Source organism: Natrix helvetica, assembly GCF_964273705.1.
Source record: "Natrix helvetica genome assembly, chromosome: 2".
NCBI lineage: Eukaryota > Metazoa > Chordata > Lepidosauria > Squamata > Natricidae > Natrix > Natrix helvetica.
Window position 1 is genome coordinate 52,554,525 of NC_138552.1, and position 27,458 is coordinate 52,581,982.

General features: G+C 37.7%; 1 protein-coding gene across 2 annotated transcripts; it reads left to right on the forward strand.

The window, feature by feature from the left end:
- Positions 1-4,678: 4,678 nt before the first annotated feature.
- On the forward strand, positions 4,679-26,312 carry DCP2 (decapping mRNA 2). Of its 2 annotated transcripts, none has more exons than XM_081943434.1 (11): positions 4,679-4,850; positions 9,178-9,329; positions 13,594-13,721; positions 13,998-14,096; positions 15,520-15,672; positions 17,777-17,889; positions 18,028-18,138; positions 22,474-22,606; positions 23,106-23,222; positions 24,442-24,490; positions 25,445-26,312. In XM_081943434.1, exons 1-11 carry the CDS (start codon positions 4,798-4,800, stop codon positions 25,600-25,602), a joined length of 1,266 nt encoding a protein of 421 aa, XP_081799560.1. In that variant the 5' UTR covers positions 4,679-4,797; the 3' UTR covers positions 25,603-26,312. The 2 variants fall into 2 exon arrangements, with proteins under 2 accessions (XP_081799560.1, XP_081799561.1); XM_081943435.1 differs by having other exon boundaries at positions 4,683-4,850; positions 23,106-23,207.
- The last annotated feature ends 1,146 nt before the right edge of the window (positions 26,313-27,458 follow it).

Consider the following 27,458-nt stretch of genomic DNA (forward strand, 5'->3'; position numbering starts at 1 on the left):
CAACATCCGGATTTCAGTAAAATCATCCCTTAGCATATTGCAGATGTCGAATGGCTAAGCCTAGAGCATGGAAGGCTGGCACTTTCAAATTTCCTACCAGTGAAGCCCTCCGAGTCTTGATATGCTCAGCGATGTATGACATAAGGCTGTAACAACATGTGTTTTTTTCTGGAGATTGCAAAGAAAAAGTGTAAAAAAACCAAACCAATTTCAATGTTGCAATGTCCCGGCCGTGGAGCATAGATGCATGGGGTTAGATTATGTAGTTCTTTCCTTTGCAGAGAGACCATTAAATTTTATTTAAAAGACAAGTAATCTGCCAAATCACTTTTTAACTTTTGCTATTAAGATACAAATAATCAATGTTGATACATTTTCAAAGCTTTTCGGATCACAGTGAAATGACCGGCAACTTTTTAAAAGTTACAAAAAATATTGCAATGCATTTGACAGACATCTTATGGCTTTCTTCTACTGCAAATGGTGCATTTTGTTTTGGAGAAGTTTTGGTATTATAGATGAGATTATTATAAAGAAAATGAATATCTTCATACCCAAGTGGAAGAATGGGTAAAATCAGAGTTTGCAAGTATGTATAGAAATAATGGTAAAATATCATTTTAGCACAAAACAAAGGAATAGCAATCAAATCTAACACATATGCATCTAGGCCAATGATGGTTAACCTTTTCTGGTTGGATTGCCCAAAGTGTGGCCAAACCCCCAAAATGTAAAGTGTGCATCCCCGTGCATGTACCCCGCCTCCGCGCATGCGTGACCCCTTGAACACGCCCCACTCCCACAAACACATGACCCCTTGCATGCACCCCTCCCCTCTGCACATGCACATGTGCCTCCTGCACATGCCCCGCCAGCGCACATGCATGGCAGAGACCCAATGCCCAGTTGGTTGGCAGGAGGCGCGTGTGCTTGCATGGTGGAGCTGAACTGGGATGACAGCTCATGTGCCATCATAGAGGGTGCTGCGTGCCACATCTGCCATGTGTGCCATAGGTTTACCATCATGGGACTAAGTCTTTTAAGCTCCTTTCCAATTCAATTATACTGTTACTGTTAATATTTCTTGCCTGAATATCTTTCCTATTCTTAAATAGATAAGAGGACTCTTGAAACAGCTATTCCCTTAGCTTCCATTAATCTAGACTGTTCTAGCTTCTTAGAGATTCCAAACTTTAATCAGAGGCTTAGAAAGTGTTCTTAAACCTCATTCCTTTTCATTCCAGGCCCAGCAATTTCTGCCAGAATACTCTCTCCAATTTTAAAAGCTCCAATCTCTTTTTATCCATATTCCATCCATTGTCATATACCAGAATTACTATTGTCAGGATGCCTACTCTTTGTCAGGCTTGTAGCCTGCATACTGTGAATGTCTGTGAAGCAGGCACATTCACAAGTAGTAGTGTTCAATTGCTAAGTCATGCCCAACTATTTGCGATTCCATGGTCCATAGTATGCCAGGCTCTCTTGTCCTCCAGTGTCCCCAAAATTCATGTTCATTGCATCAATAACTCCATCTAACCTAGTGGGTCTCAACCTTCCTAATGTCGCGACCCTTTAATATGGTTCCTCATGTTGTGGTGAACCCCAACCATAAAATTATTTTATGTTTTCTGTATTTTTCCAAAAATAATGTGTTTTCCGATGGTCTTAGGTGACCCCTGTGAAAGGGTCGTTCGACCCCCGAAGGGGTCGTGACCCACATGTTGAGAACCGTTGATCTAACCCTTCTCTGGTGTCCCCTTCTCCTTTTGCTTTCAATCTTTCCCAATATCAGGGTCTTTTCCAATGAGTCCCCTCTCATTAGGTGGCTAAAGTATCTGAACTTCAACTTCAGTGTCTATTCTTCCAGAGTCAGGGTTGATTTCCTTTAGGATTGACTGAACTGCTTGCAATCCAATGAACTCTCAAGAGTCTTCTCTAGGACCACAGTTCAAATGCATCAATTTTTCAATGTTCAGGTTTCCTTATGGTCAAACTCTCACAGCCATACGTATTGCCATAGTTTTGACTATACAGATCTTTGTTGGTGAGGTGATGTCTCTGCCTTTTAATATGCTGTCTAGGTTTTGCCATAGCTTTCCTCCCAAGGAGCAAGCGTCTTTTAATTTCATGGCTGTAGTCTAGGATTCTAGGATCTAGATTCTAGGATCCCAGTTTAAAGATTTCATGGAAGCCTTCATGGCACAATTATATTTAGACAACACCTGTCCTGATATCTATAATATGCACAAACCTCAGGGAGTAATTATTAGTTAACATTACCAGAGACTGGCTGATACAAAATTGTCTTGCTTGGCTTCCCATTTTTGAATTGGATTATGCAAAAGTAAAAATTCAAATTAATGACAGTATGTTTCTCAGACACAGATAATTCAGTGTTGATTGCAGTTTAAAAATTGTTGAACAGATGTTTAAATATTGTGAAAAGCAATGTATATTTATATAAGTGACATAATTATGAGCAGATGGTATACATATACATGGCCACAGTTCCTGACAAGTAAATACCAAGGACATGACAGATGGCAACAGTTCAGCAGCTAGTTCTTTTAAGATTTTCTCTTTTTATTGAATAATTATATGCCTATTACCATATACACCCTTTTTCTACTTTATTCACTTTAGTATAATAAACAGAACAGCAAAACAGAAACAGTCACAATAGTAAACTTATCAGTCCAAAAGATAAGAATTAAAATATTAAAAGAAAAGAAAAAATCTCCCATAATCCTGAAAACAAATAGCAAAATTTAACAAATAACAATGCCAAAGGGATTAGAGTTAAGGTTGAAACAAAAATCTAACCTATATATAGTGAGTGTTTTACATAAAATACAATGTAATACTATATTGTAATCAGATAGAAAAGAAAGAAAAACAATATCTAGTGCCACTGTATTATTGTGAAATATCGTAACATCTTTCCCAAAGATATATTGTTTAATATTCTAAACTTCTAAAAATAGGGATGGATGAACTATGGTTCAAATAAGCATATTAGTATGAGTTACACAAGAGCATATTTTCTGAGTAAATGCATCTAGAATTTCAATTTTAGATTGCAAATCTATCGGCATCTATCTTGTTTCCACTGAACATAACGGGACTCAGTGATACATTTACAATTTATATAGTCCTCTGAAAATCCCATATGATTGATTACTCATCCAATTAGTGACATGTGAAACAAATTTTGTTTAGATGGCCAGAATGATATTAAGTGTTATAATACCCACTTCAAACTAACCTCTTAAAGTAGCTCAAAGGTAAAAACTCCTTTGTGGAGCTACTTTAAAAAAAAAAGGAAAATTCTGGTCCAAGATGTATTTTTTTAATTGCCTAATGCATATATACAATAATTCAGCATCCTTTCTCCTCCTAGAACAGGCTAGCATCTGGATCATCTATGCTCATTGGCTAGTTTCAGCCGAGACACTAAACTAAAATTAGCCAACCACATTGTAGACAAGGGTGCTGTCCCGGCTCTGTTTCTTTTTTCTCAATGTGATCCAGCTTATTCATTAAGTGGGTAGTTTTCTGAATCCAGAAAACTGGATTCAGCAAACACCCTTAAGTTAAGGATGGGTATCTTATATGAACTGCAAACTAGGGCATACAAAACCTTTGTTAGACCAAAACTCGAATACAACTTGTCTGGAATCCGCACTGTATATTGGATATTAACACAATTGAGCAAGTCCAGAGGTATTTCACAAGAAGAGTACTCCACTCCTCTGCTCACCAAGCTTGAAATGTTGGATTTGGACAACCAAAAGCTACGCCGTCTACGATCTGACCTAAGTGTAGAATACAAAATTGTCTGCTACGACGTCCTACTGTTATTGTCTACTTTCGCTTCAACTGCAATAATACACGAGCAAACAAGAGATACAAACTCAAGGTAAACAACTCCAAACTCGATTGCAGAAAATACGACTTCAGCAAAAGAGTGGTCCTTGCCGGGAACCCACTGACTCTGTTGCTACATGCACAAACCCCCATAACTTTAACCTTAAACTGTCTTAAACTGACCTCACCCCATTCCTAAGAGGTCAGTAGGGGTGTGCATAAGCATACCAGCGTGCCTAACGTCCCTGTCCCCATGTCCCCATTTATTTGTACCCATTTCCTGTGTTCTTATTCATGTTTATTCTTATTCCTGTTGTCTTGTACATGAGTGACAAACTAATAAATACCTAAATAAAATAAACAATCACTAAAAGGAATAAGCAGGAACACTTTGAGAAAAAAGGAAGACCTCACGATCCAGCTTTAAATTCCAAGCTACAGTATTGGGGAATTAACCGGCTAATTAGGAATCTTTCTGGCTTTGCTTCAGCCTCGGGAACTACCTACGATGCAAAGCACGGGCAAAGCCGGTGGCCAAACCACGGGAAAGAACTGCAAGGTTTTAATCCGAAATCTTGTCTTTAAGGACGCGGGATCGCGCCCCAAACACTCCGTCCCCTCTAGAAAGGATCCCTCTTCTCAACCGCTTCCCTCCCGTCCCTGTTGCCCGCCTTCCCACCTTGGATTGCTCGTTAGTAGCTCTTCTCTTGGTTACGTCACGGTGATTGGCTACGATTTCTTCTCAACCCCACCCCTTCGAACGTCAGCGGATCCGATTGGCTCTCTCCGAAGCCCCCTTCTTTCCGATGGGATGGAATCGGCGAGCTCCCGCCTTCGCTCCCTTCGCCCGGTTTGGTTTTGCCCCTCCGGCCTGTGTCGTGCGCTCTTCGGGCCTCGTTGCGTCGGGATGAGCTGCGCTCTTTCTCCATGGATACCAAGCGCCCTGAGATTCCCGGCAGCGTCTTGGACGACCTGTGCAGGTAAACGCGCCCACCCAGAAAAAAAAACACACAAAATAGCGGGACCGGCCCCTGCGGTCCTTCTCCTCCCCCCCAAAAAATGTCTGCCGCCCCCTCCGCCTCCTCGGTGCGGTAGTAAAGCGGTTCGAGGGACCCCCACAGTTGCCTCGGTTTCGGTGAAACAATTTTAAATTAAAGTGCTTGGACGGAGGGGTGTTTGGGTATTGACCATACCCTGTGTGGAATGGATGGTCCATCCATTACCTGAGCCGTAAGTCGTGAATTATTAAAACAAACTGCAGTTGGGCTGGATTTCCACACAAGGTTAAGCCATAAACCATGATTTATTTGCAACAATGACTGGATTCCTGCAACCCGTTAAGTCAGAGATTGTGGCTTTGTGCAGTCTGAACCTCCACTTAATAAACTCTATAAAATGAGTTTTGATCTTTTAATTCCTTCCCCCCTTTCAAACATTTTTGCTGTTCCGTTGAGTTGTTCGGATTTCCAATAATCCTGAAATTGTTTTGAAAAGTGTCAATTCCGCCCCCCCATAACTTATTTAAAAAGTTACATTCTTTTAAAAATGGGGAACATTCTAAACCAGCTTTAATTAAGAAGTTGATCAAAAGCATTAACATTTATTGTGGAAGAGAACCAATAGAGGTGAAATATCCATTAACCTTATGCATCTTAAATGAAGGATAAAACAATAAAAGGCCTGAGGCTAAATCAGATATTTTGGTTCAATTCTGACTTAACTGATTATAAAAATATTGATTAGATTTAAGTAGCTGCCAGGATAAGTTTTTAGCTCTTTGTAATTATATGAATGCAAAGCTTTTAGTTAGTAATTAGGTTTCTGGATATTCACAGTTATATATAGTGTGGTTTTAACAGCTACCAGAGTTTACATACTTAAGTTATTTAATTAAACTGAGCCACATTTCAAAAGACCAACTTGCAATAAAACTGGGAGAAAGGGCAAGGAGAATATTATTCTGTTTTGCTTTTGTTGGGCAGGATGTTTCTTTAAAAAGGGATGGAAAATGTAAAATAACTTTTGACAAAGTTAAACATTATTAAAGAAGTGTGATTGATTGGATTGCAAATTTATTAAAGTTAGTATCACTAGCTAGTAGCCATGATCTTTGAAGAGGAATTGCCTTATGTTAGATAAAAGTTGAGATGCCTTTTGGGCTGGTCTTACTCGGATACAAGTACATAATGTACAATTAAATTAAGTGTCCATTAAATAATTGCTTGTAAAAATGTAATTATAGAAAAGACATTTAGTTAAGGAAACTGTAATCGAAAAAAGTGACAGCCCATTTTGAACTGTTTCAAGATTTTTTAAAAATGCTGGGAGGCCCTAGTAGATTTAGTGACATATAAATGGAATATGTAAATGTCTGTATTTGATATAATTTGCTATTGATTGTCTAGCTAACTGTTGGTTATAGTGAAAATGGCTCCTTACTGGTAATAACTTTTTTAAAAACTATTTCGTTTATAGTTTATAAATAGTTTATAAACAGTATTGTGCAGACTACAGATTTCTAAGATTTGATTTGTTTTTAGATTCGTGAATTTTTCCCAGTTGATGAAAAATGGAAATATTAATTTGATAATTTGTTCTAATAGTTTAACAATTACATTCATATTCATCATTCTGTAGTTACAGTAATAATTTCATAAATATTAAACAACATTATCAGTGTTCAGCTCAAAGATAGTAACAGTAAATTATTCAAAATGTTGTTACAACTTATCCTTATGAAAGAGCTATATTATTTGTCCTATGGAAAACACTTGTATGGGCCACATCCCAGTAAGTAGGTGGGGCAAGGAAAAGTAAAATTCTGACGCAGTGTAACTTTAAATTCAAGTTTAAAGGAGCCAGTGTGGTACAGAAGTTAAGGTGCTGGCCTAGAAATCAGAAGACTGTAAACTCTAAGCCGCCTTCGAAAGGCCCTGAATACAAGAGTTTGCTAGTGGCCTGGGAACCCAGGGTGATATGGAGTGTTATCAGCTAGCTGGTTTGATTGTTGTTGCCAGGGGTTTATTGGGTTTTATAGTTGGTGTTTTATTTTTGTAAGCCACCTGGAGTCACAGTGAGTGAGTTAGATGGCCATATAAAATGGATGGATGGATGGATGGATGGATGGATGAACAAACGAATGAATGAATGAATGCCAGCTAGGTGACTTTGAACAGTCATGCTTTTTTGGCTCAACCCATCTCACAGAGTTGTTTTTGTGGGGCAAATAGGAGGCAGTAGTATTAGGTATGTTTGCTGATTTGAATTGACTATATAGTGTGTGGAGGTGGGATGAAGAAATATACAGTGGGGCAAAAAAGTATTTAGTCAACCACCAATTGTGCAAGTTCTCCCACTTAAAAAGATGAGAGAGGCCTGTAATTGGCATCATAGGTAGACCTCAACTGTGAGAGACAAAATGTAAAAAAAAAGACCAAACAATCACATTGTTTGGTCTTTTTTTTTACATTTTGTCTCTCACATGGCTGATTTGGAAATAATTTATTTGCAAATTATGGTGGAAAATAAGTATTTGGTCAGTATCAAAAGTTCATCTCAATATTTCGTTATATATCCTTTGTTGGCAATGACAGAGGTCAAACGTTTTCTGTAAGTCTTCACAAGGTTGGCACACACTGTTGCTGGTATGTTGGCCCATTCCTCCATGCAGATCTCCTCTAAAGCAGTGATGTTTTGGGGCTGTCGCTGGGCAACACGGACTTTCAACTCCCTCCAAAGGTTTTCTATGGGGTTGAGATCTGGAGACTGGCTAGGCCACTCCAGGACCTTCTTACGAAGCCACTCCTTCATTGCCCGGGCAGTATGTTTGGAATCATTGTCATGTTAAAAGACCCAGCCACGTTTCATCTTCAATGCCCTTGCTGATGGAAGGAGGTTTGCACTCAAAATCTCACAATACATGGCCCCATTCATTCTGTCCTGTACACGGATCAGTCGTCCTAGTCCCTTTGCAGAAAAACAGCCCCAAAGCATGATGTTGCCACCCCCGTGCTTCACAGTAGGTATGGTGTTCTTTGGATGCAACTCAGCATTCTCTCTCCTCCAAACACGACGAGTTGTGTTTCTACCAAACAGTTCTATTTTGGTTTCATCTGACCATATGACATTCTCCCAATCCTCTTCTGGATCATTCAAATGCTCTCTAGCAAACTTCAGATGGGCCCGGACATGGACTGACTTAAGCAGGGGGACACGTCTGGCACTGCAGGATCTGAGTCCCTGGCGGCGTAGTGTGTTACTGATGGTAGCCTTTGTTACGTTGGTCCCAGCTCTCTGCAGGTCATTCACTAGGTCCCCCCGTGTGATCCTGGGATTTTTGCTCACCGTTCTTGGGATCATTTTGAGCCCACGGGGTGAGATCTTGCGTGGAGCCCCAGATCGAGGGAGATTATCAGTGGTCTTGTATGTCTTCCATTTTCTAATTATTGCTCCCACAATTGATTTGTTCACACCAAGCTGCTTGCCTATTGCAGGTTCAGTCTTCCCAGCCTGGTGCAGGTCTACAATTTTGTTTCTGGTGTCCTTTGACAGCTCTTTGGTCTTCACCATAGTGGAGTTTGGAGTGTGACTGTTTGAGGTTGTGGACAGGTGTCTTTTATACTGATGACAAGTTCGAACGGGTGCCATTGATACAGGTAATGAGTGCAGGACAGAGGAGCCTCCTAAAGAAGAAGGTACAGTTCTGTGAGAGCCAGAAATCTTGCTTGTTTGTAGGTGACCAAATACTTATTTTCCACCATAATTTGCAAATAAATTATTTCCAAATCAGCCAATGTGATTGTTTGGTCTTTTTTTTACATTTTGTCTCTCACAGTTGAGGTCTACCTATGATGCCAATTACAGGCCTCTCTCATCTTTTTAAGTGGGAGAACTTGCACAATTGGTGGTTGACTAAATACTTCTTTGCCCCACTGTAATAATAACAATTATTTTATTTTCCTCCTGGATTGAAGAGTCTCAGAGACTATACCAAAGAAATGCATGGTTGTGGAGCTGCAGGTTGTGAACTATTATCCTAAAGAAACTGAATCTTCAGATTTCACTAATCTTGGGTTGGGTGGTGTATTAACTTTTAGACCAAATTTTGGAATGCCTCACCATAGATCTTAGTTTCAGCCATTGGCATTTGTTCAGAATTAATATAGTCTCCAGATGCCTCAAACTTGCCTGTCCCAGTTTTTAAATCTTTTTGCACCTTGGTCTTGTATTGAATTCATTTATGTTGTATTTTAACCACAAAAATAACAATATATTTATTTCTTACATTTATTTTTTTACTTTTGACAGTCGATTTATTTTGCACATCCCAAGTGAAGAACGAGACAATGCAATTCGCGTCTGTTTTCAGATTGAGCTTGCCCATTGGTTTTACCTGGATTTCTACATGCAGAACACACCAGGATTACCTCAGTGTGGGATAAGAGATTTTGCTAAAGCTGATATCCTTTCTATGTGGTTTTGTTTAACATACAAATGATATTAAAACACAGGTAGGAAAAAGGTTGCGTTGGAAAATATATGCAAACCACTCAGAGTGGCTGGGAATCACGTGGCTTATAAATTTAACAACAATAAAAACAACAATAATTACACTTGCATCATAGAAATAGAAGCAGGAGATTACATCAAGACGAAGGAAGGAAGGAAGAAAAACATGCATTGGCTGATTATGTAAAAGGTAGCCAAGGACAAATTAAAAATTGGAACTTAACAGGAAACAAAACATCAAAATAATTTCATAAAAACATGAGCCGAACGCTGGCAAAGAAAAGCATTGCATGGCCAATTTCTACAAAAGATCAAGGGGAAATGATAGAAACAGATGTTTTACAAATGGAACATTTAAAAAAGAAGCCGAAGGCTTGATTTTTGGCTGCTCAAAGGCAGTTAATGCAATCAAGACCAGAATTGAAAAACCACCAAATAATTTAAAGTGCAGATTGTGCAAAGAAGTAGAAAAACAATAGATCAGATACTTCGCTTCTGCAAGAAGGTTGCACTAACTGACTATAAACATTGACAAACAGGCATCAAAATGATTCAATGAAACATCTGTAAAAATTATGTGCCGGTTATGAAAAATTGTTGAGAGTATATAATTGAAAGTGTAGTTGAAAATGAACAGATTAAAATATTGTGGGATTTCCAAATGCAAATTGATTAATTCTTGATGTATATTACACCAGATTTAGCTATGGTTAAAATAAAACTGAATAATTGCTGTAGAAATACCAGGGGATAGTAGAATAGTAGACAGGGTTGGGAAGATCACAAAGTATCAAGTTCTGAAAATTGAAATTGAAAGATTATGCTATAAACTGGCAATAATTGGCACACTGGATCAGAGGTGGGTTCCATCAGTTGCTACTGCTGGTTTGCTTGTGGGTGTGCTGCGCACTTGATGCACACTGCATGTGCATGCACACTGTGCACGCATGAGCAGTGCAATAATAATTGTGCGCATGTGCAGAAGCCAAAAACAAGATGGCAGCACCTATGGCGCTGCCCAGATAACCAGTTCGGGGCATGGCAGGCCGCCAAACCACTACCGGTTTGGCCAAACTGGTCCGAACCAGTAGGAACCCACCACTGCACTGGTTGCCTTGGACAACGCTTAGAAAATATGCCATTGACAGATTTTCCATCTGTGAATTACGATCTGAATGTATACTAGCCTAATACATTAAACATCCTGGGGTCTTGGGAAAAACGCTATGAAGGCCAACGCCAGCTAAAGAACTGTCAACTGTGATTTTATTTTGTTGTGTATATACGGTAGTAATAATAGCAGCAGCTCCCTTCAGGTATAGGGCAAGCCGTAAACAAAAGTGTGACCTCCAGGCTGAAATTAATTGCTCACTCCTGCCATAAATTATGGATCAACATTTCAAAAGGCTGAGTTTATATATCAAAACGAACAACCATAATAAATTGAACTCAACTATTGTTAAAGAAGATGGATTTCCTCTCTACTGAACTGAACCTAGAAATTTATTTTGTGGGAGCATCGTGTATATGTTGAAGCTCTGGATTAAATGTACTTGTAATTAATCATGGTCAGTTTCTCTGATATTTCTGAATTAGAGAATGCGTATTAGACAGTAAAGTGTTTTTGGCTTCTTTGCATTTTAAAATTAAGTGTCATGTTTCTAACTTCCATGACCACAGGATTGGACTTCGTATTGTTGCACGCCAGTTTTCAGATATTTTTTTTTTGAAGTTGTATAATAATTTATTTGCAGTAATAATTTGGAAATATAAAATAGAATTAAAAGTGTTTGCAGATACAGTATGCAACATCTAGATAGTATAAACTGAAACAAGTAAACTAGTTTCAAGACAATCAACACTTTAAAGTCTTGGCATGAAATTTAATGTTTTTGAAAGAAAAGGAGATGAGGATGTATCCCAAGGCTAATGAAAGCCTGTTATCCTGCTAAGTGTTAAATTAATGCTTTATATAGCACAGGGTTATCTTGCTGGAAGAAAGAAAAGAAATTGTTCCTGAATTCCTTAGAATGAAGCCTTATAACTTGAAAGTTCAGAAACTGCATATTAATTTGGAGTCAAGCTAATAGTCAATACATATGTTTTAGGACAGAATTCCTCAACCTTTTTGGCTTTGTGGACTAGTGGGGGGGGGGGCCTTGGGCAAGCGTGTGCATCTACAACTCCATTTGATCCCCTCTCCCCCTCGGTAGGTCCATAAAGCTGCAAAGGTTGGGGAACTTGAGTGAGGATGTGCATGCCTGTTTGTCCACCACTTCTGCAGCCCTCAAGCGGGCTGAAAAGGCTCAAGGCCTGGTAGTGGGCCCTGAGCCAGGGGTTGGAGACCCCTGTTTTAGGATATACAATTCCATCAAACTATTTTCTTATGCTGATTTCACCTGATTAATTAACTGTGCATTTAGCCGCTTGAGAGTCTAGGATAGGGGTACCTAACCCCGGAACCGCAGCCCACTACCAGGCCTTGAGTCTTTCGAAATGGGGCAGAGGAAGTGGCGAGTGAGCATGTGTGTGCATGTGTAAATCCCCATTCGCGTGAACAGTGGGTGAGTGCGCGTGCGTGCGCTCCATTTGCTCAAGCAGCGTGTGGCTGCTGCTCGTGCAAATGGAGTTGCATGCGTGCCCACTTGACCACCGTGCATGCCACCCCCCCTCCCCCAACCAATCTGCAAACCCACAAAGATGGGGGAACCCTGGTCTAGGAATTCACTCCAGATTAAAATGTTTAATGCGGGAGTGCCTTTATTCAGGAAGGCATTTTCCCAGTTAGGTGGCTGATTGCTTTTGGTTTGAACTTAACTGTTTTTCACTTTTATAATTTATTACCTATTTTATACATTTATTCGAAAATACCAGCTGTTAAATGCATTTGCATTTTATGAAAATGATCGTATCAGGATATCCTATTTACGCTGGATTTGAAAACCCGGTGTTTTTGTGTAAGTATAATAACTAACTAGAAATATATCAAAGAACTATTTCAAGAGGAAGGGTTGTAGCCATAGGTTTATTAAGTTCTGCAACATATTTGTTAAAAAGGAATAGGGTTTTTTTTTAAATAGAGAGATTATACTTTTTTATCATTTTCATTTCTGCTCTCATGGGTCAACAAAGGAGACAGTCAAACCCTTTTTTTTCTTAAAACTGAAATTGATCTAATCAGCTTCATCTAAAAGCATTATTAAAGTATCTTTTGGTAATTATTGGCGACTAAGATAGATCTGACTGAACAATTGACCTGTTTAGTGGCCATTCAAAATAGCGACAGCACTGAACAAGTAAAAGTATGGCCAGTCCTCACATTTATGACCATCACAGGGTCCCCAGGGTTACATGATTGATTTTCAGTCACTTCGCGATTGGAGAAGCCAGCAATAAAATTGCAACTCACAGTCATGAGAGCCTTTGTTTCATGACCTGCAGTGACTTGCTTAATGGCAAAATGGGAATGATATTGAAAGTCCGTCAGAGTTACATGATGCTTCACTTAGTATCCCACTCTAAAATTGCTTACTGCCAGCTTTTTCATATTATAAATTTGATCATATTACATAAGCTGCCTTTCTTTTTACAACTTAGTCTCCGTGGTTTTAAAAATTGCTAAGGAATGTCTTAAGATTTGTAATGTTCTTATGGTTACTTAGAACAGAGTTTCCCAACATTTTAACTCCCGTGGAACACATTTCAAAATGAGAGAAACTGCAGTTGAAATTATTGTAAAATGACTGCTATGAGATAGGCTGTTAAAAAAAAGGTGGTAAGGGAAAGAAATATTAAAGAAATTTTGAAGAGTTTGTTGAGAACAAATCACTTAGAGTTCTTTTTTTATATAGAAAAGAAAGAACAGAAATTACTTTTGCAGTAAACTAAATAAACTAAACTAAAGGGCTGGTAAATGCAAGGGCTTCTGAGGATGCAGCTGGAGGTATTTGGGCCATCGGCAATAATAAGTAAATAAGAGTTAAAGGAAATTGCAATTTGTGCAGATGACTAGGGCAAGTGACTCCACAGTCAGCTGGATTTTCCAAATTGTTTTTAATTATCATGGACACTAAATCCAATCCAGTAGTGAATCAGCAAAATAACTTTTTTTTTATTACTAAAGGCAGCATGCTGACGGAAAGAAAAAAGCAGTAGAAATGTGGTTTGATGTTTTGAGATGTGTTTTGGTCAATGAATTTCCTTGACTTCCTGTACTTTTCAGCCATTGCCCTTTTTTACTTCCTCAAGGCGAAGATGTGCAAAAGGTTTTAGATGAATGGAAAGAGTACAAAATGGGAGTGCCAACTTATGGTGCAATCATTCTTGATGAGACCCTTGAAAATGTAAGGCGTTTTCCATTTAGCTTGGTTGAATGGAATTGACAGTGATTTAACTGTTGACTCTTAAAGACAATCTGCAAACGCTGATATTCCACGTATATTTCCCTACTGTAATAGAAGAAGTGTGTATGTTATTGGTTTTGTTTTGATTTTTTAAACTTCAATTCAGACTTTAGTATCTAGCTCTTGTGTATTTTAAACTCTGTGTATATTTATCCTGAGTTGATTTTTCCCCCTCTTATAATCTTTTAATTATGATTGAATATTTATGTTTTGCAGGTGCTACTAGTTCAGGGTTATTTAGCAAAATCTGGCTGGGGCTTTCCAAAAGGAAAAGTGAATAAAGAGGAAGCTCCACATGACTGTGCTGCCAGAGAGGTAATTCTGTTTATTACATTGTTTGACGTATTCCTGTCAGAGGATGGGAAAGGGGTAAGAATTTATCCAGACAAACATGCGTTGTTATTCTCCAAAGTGAAGTTTTATAAATAATAACAGCATACATATGGAGATGCAGACAGTAATTAGTTAGCTTAACAAACCACACAGTTTCTTGCAGTTCCTCATCTACTTCACCTGTCTGTTCCTTTATTCATATACTTAATAATTCCTTTATTATGTTGACTCTTTTTCACAGCTCAAACAGTGTTTTTATTTTTACCTCTTAGCCTTTTCTACAGCATATAGGAGGTATAAAGAGGGAAAAATAACTCGAGCCTCTTGGAAAGCAGCACCTTAGTCACCATTATCTGCACTGATCCTTCGTCTGTCCTTTCCCATTAGTCCTTGCCAGCCAATCAGCATTACGGATCTCACTGATTCTGCAGGCTTCTCTTGGGCCCTCAACTGTACATTCCCCCTTCCTCCAAGGTTCTCCAGCACTGTGTCTTTCCTCTAGCAGCTTCAGTTCTTGCTTCGTGATACACACAGTGCAGCACAATCACACCAACCAGTCAATCAACAATCTCCTTTCTTAGCAGCTCTGCCCTTTATACATCTTCACTGGAAGGCAAGCATGTCTGCTTATGCATGTCCTCATTAGTCTGAGGATATTCTTGCTGTCTGTGTGGCTCTTGTTATGTAGTTGACCAACTAGCAAAACTTGGCAGCCTTGGGGCTAACTTACAATCCAGTTTCAGGCTTGGCAATTTATCCTGCTAATATCCAAACATTTTTAATTGAAAAGATTTTTAGAATACATATATAATTTTAAATATCAAGTTGGTGTTGTCTTCTTAGAAACCACATAAATAATGCATATTTTCTCAGGAATAGAACAAGCATATTGTATATTGTACATGCAAGATACTTATACACTTTTCTACATTAAATATATCCTGGTGCCTTTATTTGAGTTGGGATTTATCTCTGCTTCAGGTTTCATCCTTGCAAGTAATTTCCAAACTTACCAAGGGTATTTGTTTATTACATTATCCCCTCCTACTTGATTAAAATTTCCTGGGTGAAACTATGTGATTACGTCCATGTAGAGTTAAGTAATAAGAGCGAGTGAGCAGTGGTGTCTAGCAGAGGCAGTGGTATTTCCCTTCTCCAGAAGCCATCACTGGACATGACAGTTGGACAGTTTGGTAGTTCTGCACATATCTTTTTTGCTTTCATAAAGCTGTAGGAAAGAGTTACAATTTTAGTCAGATAACATCATAATCGAGCCAGAATTTTATAGCAAAACATTCGTTTAGGAATGAATCAGATTTCTTACTTTTTCAACCAATAAAACAACAGGTTGCTTTATTCCTAAAATGTGTGCATAAATTTTATTCTCATCTTATCCTTTTTTCAGGTATTTGAAGAAACCGGTTTTGATATAAAAGATTTTATTAATAAAGATGACTATATTGAATTAAGAATCAATGATCAGCTAGCACGATTGTATATCATCCCGGGCATTCCAAAGGACACAAAATTTAATCCTAAAACAAGAAGAGAGATTCGGGTAAATCTACCTTTCAACTGTAATTGAATGCTCAAGTTACTAAGAAATTAATGATATTGTAAGATTATTGAGGAATATCATGCATTTTGATTTAAACCTTCATGGAATTCCCTTTACATTAGATCTATCAAAATTAAATTGTAGAAATCTGGATGACCATTAGATACCAGCAAAGCGTTGTGGTAGTCAAGAGTTTTTACAATCCAGGTCTGATAGTTTTTCCTTATGTAAAATTATTCTTTCCTTAGGCAGAGCAATGCAAGGTGAACTGTTTTCAGAGCCCTGCTGTGCCCAAGTAACTAGAGCAGGAGATAGGAAAGATTAGCCTTGGTTTTAATCTTCGTCCTTGCTATTTTCTTTTCTTTTTGTCACATTGTTATCTTTGGGAGAGAAATCTGCTAACTTTAAACTAGAGTAATGAAATGTGCTGATTTGGGAGTGTGCTAGTAGACCGAAGAATTATATCTTTGATTTGTTCTTGATATAATTGAGCTGCCTTGATCATCAACAAAGGATAACCACTACCAGTATTTTATATCCATGGAGCTACCTAAAGTATATTAAGATGGTCCTCAATGAATATGCTGGCAATGATTTCCACTTATGAAGTGGCACTTCCAACTTATCCAGTTCCAAGATTCACTGAACTAAATCTTTAATTGCTTATCTGGTGCAATATTTATTTATTAAATGAATTTGTATAACTATCCCATCTCACCAAAATGATTTAATTCTGGGTGGCATGCAGCAATTGAGTAAAACAACAGATATTTGTTTTTTAACATGGAATTTTATATTTTTAAATTATAAAAATGAATATGCAAACCTTGGGTAAAGAAGGGATAAGAATGACCACCTCAACAATGGAGCCATCAAATCATTTCTCTGGTTCCCTGGGAGCCCCAGGCCTGATAACATTACCAGGCCTTGAGGGACTTCCAAAGTGTCAAAATGGATGGAGCAAATCTAATTTTGGGGGAAAGCCATAAAGTGGGGGGGGGGGTGCCATGGAAGAGAAGGCACTTCTGGGACCCACCCAATGTAACTCCCTAGCTGATGGCGCTTGCAGCATGCTTCCTCTGCCAGATTTAATGAATTGAACTGATGTGACCAGGGAGAGGTGGTCACTCAGATAGCCCAGTCCCACGCATGAAGGACTTTAAAGGTTAAAACCAGCACCTTGAATTGGACCTGGAAGCAAATCGGCAGCCAATATAGCTTGCGGAGAAGAAATGTAAAATATGCTGTTCTAAGCAGTGCATATGCCCACGCCACTGCAATCTGCACCAGCTGAACCCTCTGGATATTCTTCTAGGGCAGATCCATGTAAAATACATTTCAGCAGTCCAATCTGGAGGTGACTATTCATTTATGTTCATACTTATTAGAGATAAAGAAAATGGTTGTAGCAGCACCTATTTACTTTGCAAACAGTAGGTAATAGAACATCAGGAAGAGATGAGAATGCTTGGATTCTAAATGTTTGTGAAATCACTTTGTAGTAGCCTTTTGTTTACATTACAGGTAGTCCTCGTTCAGTGACCACGCAAAGTTACACTGGTGCTGAACGAGGAGACTTACAATTAGCCCTGAAAGTTGCATCTGTCACAGTGTCCCTGTGGTCATGTGATTGCGATTCAGGTGCTTGGCAACTGTTGCACAATTATGATGGTCAGTGTCCCTAGGTCACATGATTGCCATTTGCCGTCTCTTAACTGCTGGCTTCTGATAATCAAAGTCAGTGGGAAAGCTGTCAGGAAGTCACAGTTGAAGTCACATTATGTGTTTAACAATCATACATGATTCGCTTAACAGCTGCAACTGGAATTGATGAAATGTCAGTCAAAAATTGGTGTGGCCATGTGATTTTTCACTTTATAACCACATTGCTTAGTAATGTAGTTGCCAGTCTCAATTACCAGTTGTTAAGTGAGGACTACCTGCATTGACAATACTTGCACATTTCCGTATAAAGAATTCAAAATAGTTTTTGGTGATAGAAAAGTTTCCTAAAGATATGCTTTATTTCTTGATTAGAATGGGAGTTATTATTTTTCTCTGTCGTATCTGTAAAATGTTAAGTAATCTCTTTTCTGTGTTTCAGAACATTGAATGGTTTTCTATTGATAAATTGCCTTGCCATAGAAATGACATGACACCGAAGTCAAAATTAGGTTTGGCACCTAACAAGTTTTTTATGACCATTCCCTTCATCAGGTTCGTTCAAAATGAGAGAAGAAAATAAATCTGTTATGTTCCATTTCTGTGTTGAAGATTTAAGGGATTTTAAGGGTTTTAAGGGTTTGAAACCTTCAAAAACCTGAATATTGCTATTCTAATGTCAACCCTTTACAGACCCTTAAGAGACTGGCTTTCTCGACGGTATGGAGACTCTTCAGATAGTGACAATGGGTTCTCATCCACTAGTAGCAGCACGCCACCTAAATCCAGTATAGAAAAACAGAGGTAACTGATTGTAAAACTTGCTAATTGCTTTCAAATAGAAAGCAAGTATTTTTTTTCCCTGTAAATGAAATGAATAATAATACCGTATTTTTCGGAGTATAAGACACCTTTTTCCGTCAAAAAAGAGGCTGAAAATCTGGGTGCGTCTTATACACTGATTACATAATTTTTTGCCTCCCAAAACCTCGCCCCCTTCACCAGAATGGCCGGGCATAGCTTTTAGGAGGCTTTCTAGGGGCTCCTAGGGGCTCAATTTTGCCCAATTTTGCTCCCCCAACCTCCAGGAACACTCCATAAGCCTCTTAAAGACTATCCACCCTCTTTTTTGGCAAAAAACAGGCCATTTTTTGCTCATTTTTGTCGTGCCCCCCCCCCAACGGAGCACTTTACAAGCATTCTAAAGGCTATTCATGCCTTTTTTGAAAAAAAAAACCTGGCCCATTTTTGTGAAAAACGGGCCGTTTTTGGGAGGTCTGCAGAGTGCAAAAACTTTTTTATTTAATTTGCCGCTTCAAAACCTTGGTGTGTCATACTCTGGTGCGTCTTATACTCCGAAAAATATGGTAGTTTAAGACATGATTTATCTGATGTCATTTATCAGCTTTCCCAATCCTGATTCCTTTTGGATATATTGCATTTTCAAATTGCTATAATTGATTATGCTTACCCAATACTGATAATAATTCCCTCGTCTAGTATAGCTATTTACCATGCCGATGAAAAATTGTGGAGTTTCTATAACAACAATATCTTTCCTGTTCCATTCTTAAATGTAGGGAAATAAAAATTGTGATACAGTTTTCATTATTAATAAGAAGTTAGCATAGATGGGAGCAAGATGTTTTCATTTTTGCACAGCTCTAATATTTAATATTCATAGATAAATGAGAAAGCTCATTTATAGAAGCTTCCAGGAAAAAACTATCCTCTGTTTGTCTGTATCTCTCTATCTCTCTGTACCTGTCTACCATCTATTATCTTTATTCCAAGCATCAGCTGTACATTGTTACTCAGTAAATGCAGCTGTCATTTAGATTATATATAAATTTATAAATAAATACTTGTAATATGAATATGCTGTCCTATCTTTGGACAAATACTGTATTTTTTGGAGACACACCGGATTATAAGACGCACCTTAGTTTTTGGGGAGGAAAATAGGAAATAAAAATTCTGCCTACCAGGTATTCATTTTTATTGCCATAACACCAGAAAAACAAGCAAATATAATCATATAATAAAATGACACTTTTTGTCACTTTTCTTTCCCTAGGCAGCCGGGGAAACTCTTAATAAGCTTAGCTAGATGTTTGGGCATTCAGCCAAAAGCACTTCATACCTAGTAAAAATGTAACAAAGCTGAATCAACAAACCAGCCCAGCATTTGCCTGAAGGAAACCATTGGGAAAACTCAGATAGCTGGTAGGAAAAATCCCTGCCTTGCCCTTAATGGGATTATCCCCAAAAGAATAGAAATCATATAGTCACAGGAACTCTCTGCCTTGCCCTTGAGAGGATTATCTCCCAAAAATAGAAACAGGACAAAAGAAGTACCTCTTAAGGCAGTCTTCAAATCCAAATCTTTTGTCCTAGGGAAAATTTTCCAACAATATGCTGCAGTAAAAATATTCTAAGCTTTTTTTCAGCCCTAAATTAGCACCTCATTAGGGCGGAAAAAAAGCTTCCAAAAAGCTTACATTCGGAGTATAAAAAACACCCAGATTTTCAGCCTCTTTGGGAGGGGGAGAGGGGGGGGAAGAATGGTACTCCAAAAAATATGGCACTTCTCCGATTTGACCATCTGTGAATTGACTATGTTGTATGTATTATGGAACTATAGGAATACTGATCTGCCTGCTGTTTTTTAGATAGAGGTAACGCCGATTTTTGTTATCTAATAATAATAACTTTCTCCACATTATTGCGTTCATATTTTGGGATACCATTTACTTGTTTCATGGTAGAATGTAGCTGTAGCTAAGTGGCTTTCACTGATATACCGTATGGATGGAACTCCACAAGTTTATTTAATTGTATTATTTATCAGCATCTTTTAATATTGAAGCCAATGTCAATGAAATGTTAACTAAGTATTTATAATGCCAAAATGTATTCTTTCAGCTAATGTGCTGAATTTATGGAAGTATGTATGTATTTCTATATTACAGCATGTAAAATAATAATGATCTAGTAGAATAGGTCATGGAATGAAATAACCTTTGGATGAATTCATAATTGGCTGATTTACTGTATTTGGAGAATAATAAAAATTATGTTCAGTTGGAAAGTACACTATGAAGTAGAAGGCCTCATAACAATGGATCCTTTCTATTCAGCATTGTTCTTAATTACCTGGTTGGAGTCATTGAGAGAAAGATTATCAAGCTACAGCTCATACAAAACTAGGGGCAGCTATTGCTTTAGAAAAGAAAGAGAAGATTCAAAAACACATAATATGTTGTACAGTGAACCAAAAAGAATGGTGAAATTTAACAAGAAAAAAGGCATCTAGAAATTAAAATCAGAAGGCACTGTATAGGCTGGGGGACACTTGTCTTGCAGTAGTACACGTTAAAAGGATTTGTATGTTTTAGTAGATTATGAGTTGAGTATGAGCTAGCAATGTGATGTAGCTACTAAGAAAGCAAATATCATTTTGAAACATCAAGAAGCACAGAGTCCAGGGAGAAAGGAGCTGACGTTGCGACAACACGACATGCGATCTTGAGGCTCTGAGATCGCAGTTGATACTATGCCACTGGATGGTACATCTGGACCTAAAACATCCCGAAGAGATGGTGACAGGGAAGAGTAAATCTTGCTGATCTCAGGGACATCGCAAAGTCCCTGATTGATCCAAGAGAATCTCTTCTGGCCGGCGACAAAAAGTCCAGTCTCAAGCTGCTGAAGCTGGGACAGCTCCCCAACGGGAGGAAAAGTGGAAAGAGAAAGTGTGTCCATCTGGTGAGGAAATTTTATTTTTTATAAAAGACTGCCCAAAAAAGATTGAAGTTAAATTAAATTGGTAAAGAAAAGGAAATAAGCGGCGGAATTAAGCATTATTGGACAGTGTGTTATCTTTTTTTATTTTATTTTTTTTCTACCGATGGAAGTTTTGTGAATATTTTTTACTCTTTAAAGTGAAAGTTTCGGATTTTCTTCTATTTCTTTTTTTATCTATGGATTAAATTTTTTCCTTTACTTCTACAATATTGGTTGGGATGGATTTTTTCTTTTTATTTGGTTTCATTTAAGAACTTTATTTCTTCTAAGCCTGAAACATAAAGAAGATTTAAAAGGTATATAAAGAGGGTAGTAACCTTAGAGGGAAAAGAAGTTACACTGCCACTTGGAGGTTGGAGGCTGAGGCCTGGAGACATTGCCTTTTCTTTTTTCCCTTTGATCATTTTGACCTTGCACTTCAAAGGCTTCAGCTTGTTTATAAAGAAGGGCATGGATTGTTTACGCAGGTGCTCTCTGGATGCTTGTTGTTAGCTGGAAAGAAGTGAAAACAAAGATTTGTTTTTAAACTAGAGTGGCAGTATTTATTAATTGGAAGGATGACACGACTTCAAAAAGAAATCATGATATTACAACAGATTATGTCTTGAATTCAAAAATTATTAAAAACAACAGAGAGAATTGAGAAGAGATTGGAAAATATTGAAAATATAAACTTTAATGTGGCAAAACCTGTTGGAAAAATGGAAAATACTCAGCAAATAGAAGATATTCAGCAAATGGAAAAAGTGGAGGCTGGAGTCCTTAAAAACCCAGGGGAAAAATGAACAAAGAGGCAAGTTAACCGTGGATATTGACAGTGAACAGTTGGAGATGGAAAGAGTGGAACAAGGAAAGGGAAGAGAGATGGAAAGGTGCTTTACTACAGATTTCAAGGTATAGAAGAAGAAGAAAGAGCAGAATGGATGGATTTGGATATGAATCAGAGGTGATGACTGTGGAAAGGATGCATGAAAGCTCTTTGTAACCAATTGACACACTTTCTACAATTTGTAATGGAGGATAATTTTGTTTGTATTTATTCAAAAAATTAAAAAAAAATTGAAAAAAAAGAAGCACAGAGTCCAGATTATGGAAAGTAATTTTCCCATTCCTAGTCTATTTTAGTCAGGCCTCATTTGGAATGCATACTGTGTCTGGATATTGGCTGTTTTTCAATTTTTCAGCGCCTTTGGAACAAAGCAATAATGCCCTAAAAAAGAAATTTAATACATTGCTAAATGACTGATAGAATAGACTTATTAATGCAGTTGTATTGCATGATTATAATTGTCTTCTGAACTTTGGTAAAAAGATTTTTTTTTTATGAATCAGATCCAAACTCCATTATAGTCAGCAGGTGTTTACAGATACACCCACGGGAGACCAATCAACAAGGCAGAGGCAATTACAGCAACCAAAGCCATATAACAATCATTTGGATATGCCCGAAGCTTTAAAACTAAAGGTGAGTTTCTATTAAAAATTGTTATTATTAGGTCAGGTTTGATGAAAATCAAGTTTTATGTTTCAAACATTTTTTTTAATTTCTTGAACTTCTCAGATCTTTACCTTTTAAATGGAGCAAGGTATTTTTACTATAAATTAAACATATTCATTGGTGAACAACTGAGAACACTTGGGCTAGAGGGGTTGCTGCCCCCTTTATTGTATGTCAGTTTTTGGTGGGGTGTTTTGAGGTTTACTGCATTTGTCATCTTGCTTTTTTAGACAAAGTTTGAGTTTGATTCTGTTATTTCCCAATGTTTATTATATTGTTTTGGTGTGTTGTTAGCTGCTTAGGCTTATTTAGAGTTGGGCAGCATCAAATCAATTAATGAAAGTAAATAAATATACTTTGCTAAATTGGATGTATTTTGTTATAAACTTAAATATATTTTAAAACTAAATATTTTCAGTTGAATGCTGTCCTTAGTTCATTTGTTGTTATTGCATTACTTGCTTAGAATGCACGAGGCAATGGCAAAAAGCAGTATCAAGATATTCCTAATCAAAAAAAGAGAACAAATGGAGTTCAGAGTCAGCCAGCCAAACAGAACCAAACTTTGGTAAGATGCACTAAGGTAAATGCAAATGGGAGAGCACTTTGAATTGGAATTTGGAATAATTTTTGCATTAAGCACTGTGTGCTGGTGACATTATCTAATGGGTGTCCCAGCAGTGGCTCTGGAAATGTTTTTCAGTGCTTTGATTGCTGAGATGGCTTGTGTCATAACATAAACCTGTGTATTCAGCTCTCTCTGTTGCAAACAAAGTTTTTGTGCTTAAGAGGTAGCTTTTGGGTGTTGCTACTCTTAAGGACAACCCCATCTTTTACCTGGGCTTGATAGGAAAAATGGGGAATGTGCTCTGTCAATATTATCTGAGAATAATGTTAGATGTGTTGAGAATATCTTGCAGTCATTCTGTGATAGTTTTGCTGGAGCCGCCTTGTTAGGCTGCTGCTTAATATAGTGGTGTAGGAGCATTGATTGAATAATATAATATATAGTGAATAATATATTTTTAGGTTAGCTAGGAAGAGTCCCACAGCATGAAATGCTATTGGATAATTCTGTTTTTTGGTAGTATATTTGGTTAAATGTTCTTGGGTTATGGTAGGTCTGCCATAACTTTTCTGTCATCTGAAAAAGAATTGCTCCTTCTTCTCCCCTTCAAATAGGAAAAGCTAATACAAATGGAGAAAGTTCATGTTTTGGTTGAGTCAAAAGGAAGATTAAAGAGGAAGTGAAGGGGTAAAAAGGAAAGGCTGCTCTCTACAGTAACTACAAGAGAGACAAGTGCAATGCAATTTGTGGGACTTCAAATTAAAGTCTTTAAGGCTATGATTGTGGGAGAAGTAAAAGAGCAAAAACACTTGACAATGTAATTCAGACTGTATTTTGAAGAATACCTGTTTAGAAGCTGTTTTCCAGTCAAGTGGGTAAATGTCATTTTCCACTTCTTTGAATTTTTTGATATATCTATTAGCTCCAAAAATATACAGATCGGCATATGAAAATATGTTTGCTTGAATTAACTATTTTCTGCTTTCTAGCCTGGTGCTTTAACTACTAGACCAAAGTGGCTTTGTTTTTTTTTAAATTTTGTCTGTTTAAAAGGTGCATCATATAAAGAATTTGGAGATGCAGCTAATGAAATGCCTAATCCAGTTAAATTTAAGGAAATGCTTCATTCTTTTAAATGATCCTCTGTTTATAAATGAAAATGTTTATATTTTTTGGTTGGGTCACACATTTCAGTTTTCTGAAAAATGTTTAATGTGATTATTTTCTTAACTAGAAATGTGAAAAGAAGCATCCAAGGAAGCTTCAAGATAATTTTGAAACAGGTATGTGTGATTGTTTTACTTTAGGCAATACAGAATGTAAAAATAAAAGTATTTAACATTCATATTTCAGTACCTATTACTTATTTGTTAATCAGGAAATAACTTTGGACCTTAGTTTAAATGTCTGAGATTAGAGCTCTATAATTTACAGTGCCCAACCTAGCAAAATCTTTGCTTGAGTCAGAGTTTCCTATTACAACTGAACAGGGAAAACTAACTCCCTGCCCTCATCAACATTATAGTCATATATTGATTTCCTAAAGGAAGATTAAACAACAGTTTAAACAATGTTGTTATGATAGTGCTAAAGCCGAGTACGGAAAGGTTACGAGGAGGCATGGTTTGTTTTTAGAGTACACTACCGAACCCAATTTTCTTAGCTAGTGGTTTCTGAATAGAATACTGTATTTCAATATTATAATTTCTTTTAAAAAGAATTTATAGCTTTTCAAAGTATAAATTCCAAGGAAAGCTATAAAGTTTAACATTACTTTAGTGATGCTTGTGTTCCTTTATTCTGCAAGCTACCATTATGAGAAAATGGCTATTGTAACAGTGTACTTTAGATGTTAATGATATCAGTCTTACTAAAGATGTCAAAAACCTATAGTTGTGTCACTGCTTATTCTGAAGATTAATAATAAGTATTAAGTTGGAATATAGGGATTTAAAGGAGGTACAAGACACAACCTTGGGACAAAGGGCATTGTCATTTAGAACTGCTCTGCCTAAGGTAGATTTCTCCAATCTGCTGCTCCTACTGTATCCAGTTTTATTAGTTTATAAAACTATATAACTATAATTGAATTGTAGTTCCCATCCTGTCCAATTTTTAAATTAGCGAATGTCTAAGAAATATGTACTGCATATTTGAAGTTTTCTTAAAGGGTTGTATGAGATTATTTTGATTCTTATTTGTCACTCATTGCTAAATTCTTTATTTTTTAAATGTAGAAACAGCATACGATTTGTGCTGTCTCAGCGAAGACCAGCAACTAGAACATGGACAATCGGTGTCATGCAATGGTCATTGCAAATTCTCTTTCTCCTCACGTGCTTTTCTGAGCTTCAAGTTTGACCATGATGCGATCATGAAAAATTTTGATCTCTGAAGCTTGGTTATTTGCACAAGCTGTCTAGAGTCCTGGCACAGAGCAATTGAGTGGGTTTTTTAAATCCAACTTTTACATTTTCTCAGGTTTTAAAGCAATGCAGGGACCTAGTGGTGGACTGGAAGGTTTTGTTCTCATTGTAATATGGGAGTAGCACCATATAGTGTTGCACTTTAAATGCAGTCTAGCTTTTACCTGCAAAAATGCTTTCCAGTATATCATTTAGTAGTTCCTAGCTGTGCATTAGTGGGCATTTTTAACTCATTTGTTGTCTGTCTAGATTTTGGAGGAGTATTTTACCCTTGCCTGTGTTAATCTTTTACACATTTAAATTGCTCTGATGTATGATAATGGTTTTATTTGTGATACTTTGCGGTACAGCTGCTGAAAACACATACAGATTTTCTGAAGAGAACAATATTCTGTACTGAGCAAGGAGCTAGGTATTTTATGATTCAGAATGTTGAGAAACAACCTTTTGTTCTGAGAGAATCGTTCTGCCTGGGATCTTATATCATTCAAATCAATTTATTTTCCACATCTTCGTTGTTGCACTGTATTGGAACTTTTTTTAAAATATAGGCATGATTTAAAATTGTATTACTAGTGTGATATTTTATCTTATTTCCTGTTTAGTAGTTCCGTTGTTTCAGCTGTAGTGAGAAGATGGTGGTGATATTGGAATACGTCTAATATAATTTTTACTGTTCCCCATGTGTGAAATGTCTAAACTGTTTCCAACCAGAATTACAGGTATTTTGAACAATAAAATATGAAAATGTATGTTTAGGGAGATAATTGTAGCAGATAGAATAAATTAGTTTTGGAAGTAGTACAAAGAAAAAAAGCATTATATGAAACTACATGGCTTATTGCTTCTATAAGGGGTGTCAAACTCAAGGCCTAGTGGCCGGATGCAGCCCACAGAATGCTTAGATCTGGCCTGCGGAGCCACCCTGGAAGCAGGGACAGATTGGCCCGTGGTGCCTCTGCCAGTGAAAACGTAGCTCAGGAGGTCCGCGGGCAGCCCTCCCAAGCTCCGTTTTTGCTGGCGGAGGGTTGCAGGAGGCTGTCACAGCCGAAGACGGAGCTCGGGAGGCCATTTTCACTGACACCGCTCAGGCCACCACAGGCGCCCCCAACACTAGTGCCATCAAGCTGGCCACACCCATCCCAGCCCCCAAGTTCAAGCACAACTTTGATGCGGCCCTCAATGAAATTGAGTTTGACAGTCCTGCTCTAGCCAATCTCAAAGCCCTGTTAGTTACGCTGCATATGGCAGAAGTGTCATGGGTGGTCTAAGGAGGCTTTCTAGTCTAATGGAGCTATAGAGTTTAAAGTCTAAAAGTAGTACGAGAGGGAATTAACTATACCAACTTCAGACTGGCAGAACAGACAACCTGAATCAGGAAAAAGGAGCATCATTTAATCCATTTTATCCAAAGCTGGTTCTTTCCACCCCTCCGAACACCATATGTTGACTCCGTGTCATTTACTACCTAAAGAAACACCACCAGTTGACTTAGAAGGATTTCCACAGTAATGGAGTTGTTGGCAAAAGGGCACCCCCACCCTAGGCTAATCCCTTCCTTCAAACAACAACAAGGGCTTTTGTTTGTACTGCTCACTATGTTTCTTATCATTTTATTTCAGTATTTTGGTCTGGCTTAAAATTGAGTTTGATTTCAGAGTAGTAGCTCAAAAACGCTTTGTGCTATTTCAGTGAAAACGTAGGACAAAACATGGGACAGAGAAAACATAGGAACGTGTAGCCCTAGTCCAAAATGCACTGATGGAATGTGTGTACATACAAATTGTATGAAAACTGCTACTGAATTTTGTTTCCTCAGTGCTCT

Bases quoted from the DNA above. Each gene is read 5' to 3' on its own strand.
- DCP2 (XM_081943434.1), top strand. From the start codon at position 4,798: ATGGATACCAAGCGCCCTGAGATTCCCGGCAGCGTCTTGGACGACCTG. The intron at 22,607-23,105 runs GTGAGTTTCTAT...TTACTTGCTTAG, and splicing joins CCGAAGCTTTAAAACTAAAG to AATGCACGAGGCAATGGCAA. The intron at 23,223-24,441 runs GTAAATGCAAAT...TTTCTTAACTAG, and splicing joins CTTTGGTAAGATGCACTAAG to AAATGTGAAAAGAAGCATCC.